This window comes from Hyaena hyaena, unplaced genomic scaffold (genome assembly GCF_003009895.1).
Source record: "Hyaena hyaena isolate Hyena2069 unplaced genomic scaffold, ASM300989v1 scaffold_738, whole genome shotgun sequence".
NCBI lineage: Eukaryota > Metazoa > Chordata > Mammalia > Carnivora > Hyaenidae > Hyaena > Hyaena hyaena.
Window position 1 is genome coordinate 909193 of NW_024081374.1, and position 11934 is coordinate 921126.

Consider the following 11934-nt stretch of genomic DNA (forward strand, 5'->3'; position numbering starts at 1 on the left):
GAAATAATGATATTTTTTTTAATATCACCCCTGTAATTGAACAAACTTTGGACTGAGAAAATCATTGTGCTAAGAAAACTATTTACTCTACCAAGAAGCCTATATTTTAAATGATTTCACCCACAAGTATTGTTCTTAGTATGAGGCAATCAAAGTGGTAATGAGTCATTAAGGAACAGTGCAGATTTCTGTTGTTTTACTCTTTACTGTATATTTTAAAGCATATAATATCTCGTGGTAGTTTCAAAATTAATCTGAAATATTTGAGTCCACTTTCAGGCTTATTCTTCCTCACGTTTTTGGCCTGAACTTTAAAGAACTAGATGAAATACGGTCAGCTCAAAGTTATAAAATAGAATATGTAATAACTTTAAAAATCCTCCTGGTTTGCTAACATATATTTATTAAGTTATTTATCAGATTTCTTCATCAATAACCATGTTCTAGATTGGACTCACTAAATGTGACTCCTCATTTGTCCCATTCCAGATAAACTTGCTTTATTTTGCCCATGAAATATTTCTGTGTGGATCATGTCCTTATGCAAGAATTAATACTTTTCTAGTATACATATATTTGTCTTATAATTGGTTAAGGAAATATTGATATGAGGAAACCGAGATAGATCACTCAAATCTAAAATGTTCTATAGTGTAAACGTTAAAATTATGCCTTGTATATAGAAAAGTCTCCAAGAATCATTTATTTCTTGGCATAGACAATGTTCAGCCCTTACTATCATGCAGTAAAGTGATATTCAGTGTTTGTTGATTTATCAGATGAACTGAAAAATAAAACCTAATTAAACAAGACTTGCACATTGCATTTAATTGCTTTAACTGACAATAAATATACTTACATATGGAACTAATAAACCTATATTTTATTAATTGGCTTTCATAAAATCCATTCCGTAAATATATATAAAATTATCTTAATTTTATATGATATTTATTGGCTTCATTTCACAGCCAAAAATAAATGGCAAATAGTTAAAGCAAATCATCTTAGAAATCATCAGCCTAAGTTATAAAGCCTTCTATAAATCATATGACCTACTTTTATTTAAGAAATGTAATTATTGGGTAGCAGATTGAAGTACTTTGTCATGTATTGTACATGTCTACAGACCTATAGTTTTGCATACTAAACCTACTTTCAGCAAAACTCATTTATCTTTCTAGCTAAGAAAAAAATGTATGCCATGTAATAATATCTTTATTTGAGGAAAAACAAACTATTTAAATGTTATTATGTTTTTCCAACTGTAGTTTATTTTTTAATCACAAAAGGTAAAATTTAATATTGTTTTAAAATTCTATAGGCACTGTTTTTCAAAATGCCTAAAGTATTCCATTATCTTGCTAGCGTGGGAGATCCTCTAGGTTGGAGTTTTCCAAGACCGGTGACTTGGGGCCGGATAGAGACTCCGACAGACTGACTCAGCTATGTTTAGAGGCAGAGGTGTGTCCTGTCAGGTTGAACATAGTGTCTGAATTGTAAGAATGATAAATATTAGGCCAGAAATGAGAAATCAGATAAAATTTATCAAGGGGAATTGCATAAATATTACTAAACATGCTACTTTGGTATAGAGACTTTCAGTCTACAAAATGGGTTTTCTGTTTTGTTTGCATCATCTCTATTTAAATCTCTGTGAGGTATCTGATAGGTTTTCTTTTTGAAATATTTTTTTTCTTATCTACTTTGTGAATCCTTTACATTCACCCCTCAACAAGTATTTGCTAAATCAATAAATAAACCCTTTATATTTTATTTGATAGCATAGGGAGAATAAAAGAAACCATGTTAAAATATTGTTCATGGCAAACAAAAAAGCATAACCAAATATGGTGGTATTGCAGGTGTTTATTTAATCATGTCATTTGATAGCATTTAAAAGGCTGACCTGCACTACACATTTTGATATAATATAAAAACAGTGATATGCAGTATATACCACTTAAGGCTAACTGGAAAGACAGAAATGGTTATGTATGAAACACAACTGATGAAATCTATAGTGACATTTCTACCACATACTCTATGAAAGTTAGATAAAAATACACCTAACTCTGGAGCCAACTTAAACAACCTAAAAGAATGCTGTTAACAAGGGAGAAAGAAGTAACAAATATTTATGAAGCTCCCCAGAAGACTCAGACCTGAAGGTAGATGCTTTAAAACTGACATTATCTCTTTAATCCTCATAACTGTACTTCAGGTCCCATTGTATGCTAGAACATCCTTATATTGGCTCACAATCGCTACTTGATATTGTCCCCAGTCTGCTTTCTGGGACTTCACATTGGTATCCTTAAATCCCAGCCTTTTTAGGAATAGTCACCCACGGATATCAGCAAGAACTACAAATCAGGGCTTCCTCCCCACCCACTATGGGAGCAAAGGTGTTAAACGTTTACTGGTACACCACTGATATGCATTTAGTAAGGCTGCATTATATTTAGCTTCTAATATCCATTCAGATTCTAAAATCCTATGATATTACAGAGAGAATATTATCTAGCAATTTTTATTGAATTAACTTCCTTAATTTTAATGAATGATTTAAATATTTATAACATTTTTAGGTTGTTCATTAAATTTTTTTAGTTAAAAGTGTTATATTTACATACATAATTGATTTGTAAACAAAAAAGGTGTTTGTGTTTTTGTAATGGGCTATATTTCTTCATTTTCTAATGAGGAATGTTTTATTATTTAAATGATAGATATATTATTGATGAAGATTTATTTAAAGCTAAGATTTATTTAACACAACCTCTGATCTTATCTTTGACCACGATTTGTGTTGTTACTTTGCAGTGAGGCCTACAGTAATTGAAACTGATGTTTATGTAAACAGCATTGGACCAGTTGATCCCATAAATATGGTGAGTAATGAATATTAAATAATTGTTTGCCGTAGAGTTCTTGAGTATATACTTTCACAATAAAATGGATATGTGACTAATTCTGATAGGTAATTCTGAATGAGTTCAGGGTGAATTGTGAAATTACTGTGTGCCAGGTTCAGGGCACACAGAGCTAAAATATCCTGTATAGAAGCATGTGTAGTCTGTTATTCTGATATACTGTGTTTGGTAGGAGCTATGCTAAGACTTAAAAATTTACCTGAAGAAATCTGGAAAGAGACAGTCAGAAGCACTGAAGGGAAAATAGTGAAAGAAAAGGACTTATTGGCAAAGTGAGGAGCACACACAGTGTCATGGAGAAATGAAACAACCTGACAAGATCAGGAAATTTCCAGCGGTTTGATAACACTGTAACATAAGGTGACATGTGAGCAAATGGGGCTGGAAGATGCCCTAAGGTCCTTATTAAGGATGGTATTCTAAGCCATAACAGAAGACTCTGTGTAGCATGAATTGTATCCCCTTGGATCAGAAAAATGACTGGAAGCTTTTCATCAGGAGGGTATCATAGGTGGATTTATATTTTAACAGATCACTATTATAACAGTGTAGAAGATGGGTGAGACTAGTTAAGAGGGTTATAGAGGTCACTTGAGAGTTTGCTTTAGTCTGAGCAACAGGTCTTCTATTCTGGGGCAACCCAAAATTCATATTCTGAATTTCTGGACTAGGGTTTAGGGCTTCAATATAAATTTTAGGGGGACACAATTCAGCCCATAACACCACTGAAGGATAATTCTTAAGATTTTGCTGATTTTCTCTCTTACTTCATTTATCCTTAGTATAACAGTCAAATCATGTTTTTATTATAGGCCTTAACCACTTTTTTTTTTTAATTTCTAGGAGAGAGAGAGAGAGAGAGAGACAGCGTGAGCAGGGGAGGGTCAGAGAGAGAGGGAGATACAGACTCTGAAAAAGGCTCCAGGCTCTGAGCTGGCAGTCAGCACAGAGCCCGACGCGGGGCTCGAACCCACGAACCGCGAGATCATGACCTAAGCGAAAGTCGGGCGCTTAACCGACTAAGCCACCCAGGCGCCCCTGCCTTAACCACTTTTTTATCTGAATAGCCATCATGCCTAACAATTGCCTGTGTCTGCTGATTCCTACGGTATTACTGTCAGCCCCAGTTTTTCTTTTACTTAATATGATGTTCACACAATTGTCATTAACTTTCACAGCTGCCTGCATTGACTACTGTACTGACAGCATTTTGGCCACACCATAACTGACATCCTTGTCTCCTTATTGCAAATGAATCTGAATTGGCTGTGGAAATAAGTTGAATGTGGGAAGCTGAAATGAGGAGCTAACTCTCAGGAGAAAGTTAGAGCTAGAGCAAGTATTTTTCAGAAATTAGCTGAACCTCTGAGAGATGGGAAAAACAGATTTAAAGAGAAGAAAAAAGTAATAAATATCAGACCTTAAGGAACACCTACATTTAAAGATCTGAAAGATGAGCTAAGGTAGTAAATGAAACAGCAAGCCTAGCAACAAAAGGAAGATAAAACAGTGGCAAAGAAACCAAGGGAAAAGGAAGTTCCAATAAGTTTTTGAGGGTCAGCTCTGCCCAAATCGAATTCCTACACAAACGGTTGATTTTTGTAAAGATGAAACATTCTATATATTTGTGTGTATTAACATTATGCAAATTTGAGATTTTATAAAATAATAGATTACAAAAATGCTCATTTTCCCCCTTAGGAGAATCTTACAATGGTTAGTTCTAAGAAAACAACCCCACTGGATTTTATGGAAGTCTACATGTTCTGAACTGTATGTGTTTTGTCCTGGGCTCTTGGTTTCAATTTGCTGAGTTCATTTAATAAATGTGGTCATTAAAATAAAGAGAATTAGGATTTAAGGCCATATTAGTATTCCAGGGATATTTTGACAAGAATGGCTACTGAGAAGCTTCACTGGTGATCTTCCTGTATAAAAGTTTCATAATATTAAAGATTTAGTTTTCCAAGTAGGGCAAACCACACACTTGTAACCCTGGCCAGTGATAGTTTTTTAAAAACCTGATTAAATGAAATTCTTATTAAAACTGGTGATACTAAAAGTACATACAAGGGGGAAAAAAACATGAAATAATTGATAATGTTTATTAAAAGGGAAACATTGTCATACTGAGGATTACTAAGGAGCAGTTTACATAGAAGACTGTTTTAACTAAACAATGCAGGAAAATTAGAATTCAGTTTTCGTAAAATGAACAAAATTGCTTTGAATGTGAGTGTAATCAAGCAAGCAGACTTGGTATAATTAAGCAAGTAGGAGGGTAGGGTGTTTTTTTTCTCCCCTTAACAACTCACACAATTTAAGTTACTGGTAAGGAACAAAATTAATATACTAGTTTAATGGTTTTATTTTTTTAATTAGCCAAAATTTGGTTTCATGTAAAATTGTTATTTCTTTTTAAGCTAGCTATATAAAATAGTATCTCTGTAGATTACTGATAAGACCTAAAAGATTATTCTACAGTAAGATGTGTTTTTCCTTATTTTTTTTTCATGGTTAGATTAATGACTTCAATTTTGGTGTCACTATCAAAAGTTAGGATACTCAATAATTAAACACTAAATTAGTCAATAAATAGATTATTTATATAGTTTACATTTAAATTCAAAATGAGTAACAGAGGTATTAATGAAGACTGAACAAAAATAAAGGAACTTGGATAAAGGCTGTTCAACTGCATGTGCTCTTATTAAAACTCATAATTTATGAGCACTACAGTGTATAAAATTGCTGAATCACTATATTGTACACTTGAAACTACTTTAACACCGTATATTAACTATACTGGAATTCAAATGAAAGAAAACACCTTAATAATAATAAACAATCATAAATATAAAGAGAACAAAAATATACAATTGGAACTAAAGGCAATATAATGTTAAAAGAGGTTTTTAGCCTGGAATTAAAATGTGTTTTAATTTGAGGGGCTTTGGGGAAATTATGTGTTATTACTCTTCTGAGTAAATATCTCAGGATGATATAAAAATACCAGGTTATCTTTGATAGCTAAGACAACATTCAAGAGGTGTAGCAATTTTCTGACTCAAATGGAAATCACTAAGAGTGATCTTCCCTCTCCTCCCACCTCTGGAACCACCAGGCTTTACCATGCTCATGTCCCTACCTGCAGGGGAAACCAAGTCCTTCTCTAAAGGATGGAAGGGGCGGGGTTTGCTCACTCACTCATTCCAGGGCCCAGGAAGGAGTGAACTGCTGGGACTCCCCATCCAACCCCTGCGTAGCAGGGCCGGGGAGAGCAGCCCAGAGAGGCAGACACTGCCCAACTCTTAACATGCATGCCTACGCCCTCTGAAGCCACACTCATGTTTGGAATAGCAGTAATTTATTTTTCTCTTGTTGGTAGTTGGTTAAAAGGGAACACAAAACATTTAAATAAACCTTTCCAAATATTTCTGAGGCAAAAAAGAAGAAAAAAGGAAAGAAAACTACAGGTATAATTTGGATGTGAGTTTACTTATAGAAACTGGTACTCTTTTATATAGTCCAATATTAAGAGATTACAGAGATTAGTAATTTCATAGTGTGGGCCCAGAGAGAAAACTCAACATGGGTGGACCTAGAGGGTAGGGCGTTAATGCTAAGCAAATAAATCAGCCGGAGAAAGATAAATATCACATGATTTCAGTCACATGTGGAATTTAAGCAACAAAACAGATGAGCAAAGGAAAAAGAAAAATAAGAAGAGAGAGAGACAAAACCAGAAACAGACTCTTACCTACAGAGAACAGACTGATGTTACCAGAGGGGAGGTGGCTGGGGAGAGGGATCCAATAGGTGATGGGGATTAAGGCGTGCACCTGCTGTGATGAGCTCTGGGCATTGTATGGAAGTTCTGAATCACTCTATTGTATACTTGAAACAAATATTATACTCTATGTTAACTAACTGGAATTTAAATAAAACCTTAAAAAAATATATAAAGAATGAGGTCCCAGTTCATGTCCGAAGAACTTACTTCATATCATTCTAACTGCCTGAGTGGTATATTACACAGTCCTAGGATGTAGAGCTGTAGTTGAATAGATTCTTCCCGCATTAAATTGCGATTGCTCTTGGTAACGGAGTCAGAGAGTAGGAATCAGGGCACCAGTTGTGAGGAAGGAGCACTTAGAAAGTAGCTGGAGCACCAGCTGGGCTGGATTGCGAAATAACTACCTGGCGGAGATGTCTACCAGAGGGTGAGCAGGACACAAACAGAATTGAGTGAACTTGGCAAAAATCAAGATGCTTTCTTTCTGACCAGTATGGACTTAATTAAAAATAATGCCCCCTCTCAGACTCCTTTTAACAGAAAATGAAAATCCAAATATTCCTGATGAAAGAAAAAAAATACTCTTATTTAAACAAAGGTATATGCAGAACCACAAAAGTAATAGACATGATTCATTATGGACTGGAAGTAAGGTATTTTCCCAGCAATCAAATTTTGTTCTACTCATTTAAGTGGAACAGCCAAGTACCCAATGTGTGTATGGGGGTGGGTGGAGGAGTGAGGGATTATAGTTAGTAAACTGTTAAAAATGGTGAGAGCTAACTTTTAAGTCTATTTACTTTATCTTACCAGCCTCATTTTTGATAATAAACTTCCCAGAGATAAAACTTGTGTTTAAACATTCTAAATATATTGAGAAAGCTGGTGTTCATACAGAGATTTTTCTTGAAGAATTTCTTCCACTGCAAGGAATAAATTTCATGAAAAGTTTCATGAAATTGCTGCTAATATTCAACTGATTTCTCTCCTCTATCTCTCATTCCCTCTCTTTTTTGTCCCTGTTGCTTCTAGATTCAAAGAGATAATGCCTTAGGCATAGCTTCTACATATCAAAGAAATCCTGTTTATTCCTTTGGCTATTTTAACAGGAATTAGTCACTCTTTGCCAAGTACAGTAAGTTGAGGAATTATGAAACTGAAACAACAAAAGCATAGAAACAAGATATATATATATATATATATATATATATATCTGGATAATTGACCTGTATAATATGCTAATGGAGAAGAAGATAAAGGGCTTTGTTTTCTTGGCCATGACAAATTAAAGTGCTTGAAGAAATGCATTTATATTTAACAATTTTAAGTTTATTTGCTTGGTTTGTACGCTATTTTTAGGCTTGTTTCCATGGTTTTAATTTTTTAACTTCTGCATATTATGTTAATTTTTTGGCATTAGTTACTCTAAAATCTATTTCTTTTCATAAGCTTTATCTTAAAACAATATAAAATTGAGGAACTTTTTGAATCAACACTAGTAAAGACGAAATTATAAACAAATGAGGGTTATTCTCAACTTTATGCTTCTTTGATCCTATATTCATTCATATGTTCATTTGCCCCTTAAGTAGGAAGTTAAAGCTCTAAGATTAGGAAATTAATGTCTGAATCTCTAAAAGTTATTAAATGTATTATTTCTTGATATAAACAAGTACATTTTAATTTTCTTTTGTGGTTTTGTTTATCTTGTATTTATTTACTGCCTGTATTGTGACAGTTGGTGCATTGGCTACTGAGTTATATAAGATAAGACCTCCTTCCTTCAGAGGAGCATGAAACCTAATGGGGAGGATGGCTAAAAAATGCAAATTAAATCGGTATAGAAGGGGAAGTGCCAGGAAGAATGTTACGTATGAACCCATATGTATTTTAAGTTACAAATGGTGACCCTATACTATTTATGTATTTATGTACTTATTTAGTGTTATTTATTTATTTTTGAGAGAGTGTGAGTGGGAGAGGAGCAGAGAGTGAGGGGGACAGAGGATCTGAAGTGGGCTCTGAGTTGACAGCAGTGAGCGTGAGCCTGTTGTGTACCTCGAACTCATGGACCTCGCTCGATATCATGACCTCAGCTGAAGTCTGATATCAACTCACTGAGCCACCCAGGGGGCCCCTATACATTTTTTCAAAATACATATATATATATATGTATAACTATATATACATAAATAATATATTTATATATATAGTGTTTTTTTTCTTCTTATAAAATAAATGGATGCCCAATATGGGATAATTAGAAATTCCATTTAGGGCAAAGGGGAAAAAAATATCTAGATTATCATTATCCAGTGGTCACCATTGTTACTGTCATTTTAATATCTTTATGTACATAGTTTTACCAAATGCTACAATATTACCTGTATTGTTTTATAACTTTGTATCTCTCCAGTTATTAAATCGTGACTGTTCTTCCAATTAATTACTTTTTTGAAATATCATTAAATGTCACATAATATTTGGGGATGAATTTATACCATAATATTTTAATAATCCATTATTTAACATTTGGAATGTTCCCACTTTATTGTGATTGAGGAGGTGCATATTTTGAATTTTTTTCTAACGATATGCCTCAAGGTAGAGAGTCTGGGCTAGTTACAATTTGAGTCCTTTATGAACTAGTAAATATAGAATGTTGTAGAATGTGCCTGTACTTCTTGGTAGTTTGGGCCTCAGGCTAGGCTTAGGAGGGAAAGTTGTGGCAGAATGAGGGTCTAGATAGTTTGTTTCAACTTGTGACTTTCATACATGTGATTACAAACTGGTTTTGGCCTTGCTATCTGCTTCCCAGCTGCTCCAAGGCACTCTTTCATTTGTTATAGTAGATTCAAATATAACCTCCAGATTCTGCTTTTTTACCCCTTTGTTTCAAATCGAATTATATGGTACCTACCAAGGGCTTTCAATACTGAACCCAAATTTAATAGGCGACCACTTTAATTGTTTTGTATCTCAATATAAAATGTATTTATAGGAGTATCGTGACATGTGTTAATGCTTTGCTAATAATATAAAAACATAACAAAACAATAAACATCTAGGAAAAGGAAGTTTTGCACATGTAGTAGTACATTAACATGGCCTACAGTAACTTCAAGGGGTTAATAGTTGATCATTTTAGAAGGCACTTCTGGGGATGAGCACTGGGTATTATATGGAAACCAACTTGACAATAAACTATTAAAAAAAAGAAGATTGCATTTTAAAATTGTATAGAGGTACATATTTTAGTTGAATGTTAAAAACTATACTTCTGTTAAATACACACACACACACAAGTTCTCCTATGCTGATTAATAAAGAGAGCTTGTATTTAGAAAGATGGCAGTCTACATGGCCCAGTTTGTGGGAATAGTACACAAATCTTCCCATTTGTAAATATTAACTCCAAAGTGTGTTCAAATGTCCTAAGCTTCTGTAATTAAAGATCTGTTATTCTGTATAGCAAGGATCGCACTTTTATTTTCTTATTTTCTTCTACTTTTTCTTCCCCCTATGCAAAAGCCTAGTGAATACAGTATATAAATCTGTTGTGGGAGGGCTAGAATCTTGTCAAAATTTTTCAAGCCTATATTACCCAAGCTGTATATAAATACATTTTTTAAAAGAAAACTCCACATTCTCAGCCATTGTTCCAGGAGATTTTGATTAAGTAATTCACGACGGGGATCCGGAATCAGAATTTTGAAGTGTTCTTCAAAGACTTTTAGTCACCCAGGTTTGGCAGTCACCCCCTAAAGCCATATCCAACAATCAATTTAGTGGAAATTAAATGGGATTAAATGAAAGTAACAAAAACACCTATAGATCAGAAGTATTTTTTTTGGAGAAAGGGTCATTGAAAGACATCATGTCCATTTTAGCCTTTATCATAGTTTATGTTTAAAATATTTTAAGTTAATATCTAACATTTTATAGCATTCTTCTGATCATCAGTGTTCTCATGATCACCAAACTTTAGAGCTCAGAAAGATCATAATAATGATCTTGCCTTGTACCCTCATTTTCCCAGTGAGACAGAATAAGTGACTTGGTCAGCATTATATTCTAGAAAGTCACAGATTTGGGAGTATAGTATGATTTCCTGATTCCATCCAGCCAGTGTACATTATAACATCTCATTATAATACACCCTTTCAGTATCAGTATCCATCCTGTTGATTATCTAACATGTAATTAGAATTGTGCATATAATTAAATAAATGCCGTATCTCTTATTCAATGTGTTATTGTTACAGTTTTTAGTGGAAAGGATTTTAATAATATACTAAAGTTTTAGGTCTTAAATTGGCTGAACTAACATCAATTGCTCTACAATTTAATTAAAATGTGAAAGGAGAAAAATTTGTATAAATGTCTTGACATTTGATGCCTTGCTAAAATGGAAATTATGACAAATTTCTATAATGAAATTCTGCAAATTATGTGCTAAGCCTTGGATTTTCTAATAAGAACACTCAGCTTTGTGATATGCACAATTATATCCAAACTACTGAAGTAAATACTGGAAGTCAGTGCTTCTAAAGGAGTAAAACAATGCTATTCTAGCAGCACACTGGCAGTGTCAGAAACTTCATTTTCTGCATTGAGAATATGGACAATGGAAAAAACCTAGAAAGGGGTAATTAATATAAATGATTTAAAACATGAGACATGCAGATTCTTTCTAAATACGGTATTCTATCTTGCTTAGATAAGAAGACAAATTTCTTACAGCAAGAAATGTTATTTTCAGCTTTATTGACATATAATTGACAAAATTGATTTTGACCTAATTGGGTTTTTTATTACAAGTAGTTTATTGTCAAGTTGGTTTCCATATAACACCCAGTGCTCATCCCCACAAGTGCCCTCCTCCATGCCCATCTCCCCCTCCCCCCACACCCATCAGTCTTCAGTTTGTTCTCAGCATTCAGGAGTCTCTCATGGTTTGCCTCTCTCCCCCTTTCCCCCACTATTTCCCCCCTTCTTCTCCCCCACGGTCCTCCGTTAAGTTCCTCCCAATCCTCCTATACGTGCAAACATATGGTATTAGTCCTTCTCTTCCTGACTTATTTCACTCAGCATAACACCCTCAAGGTCCATCCATGTTGCTACACATGGCCAGATTTCATTCTTTCTCATTGCCATGTAGTATTCCATCGTAAAGATAAATCACATCTTCTTGATCCATTC

At 34.0% G+C, this 11934-nt stretch overlaps 1 protein-coding gene across 1 annotated transcript in view; it reads left to right on the top strand.

Moving 5' to 3' along the window:
• Positions 1–11934, top strand: part of GABRG1 (gamma-aminobutyric acid type A receptor subunit gamma1) — a 70236-nt gene that overhangs the window by 20659 nt on the left and 37643 nt on the right. Inside the window, exon 3 of the mRNA XM_039218182.1 lies at positions 2827–2894. Within this exon, the coding sequence (XP_039074113.1) occupies positions 2827–2894 (68 nt within the window). The remainder of the gene's footprint in view (positions 1–2826; positions 2895–11934) is intronic.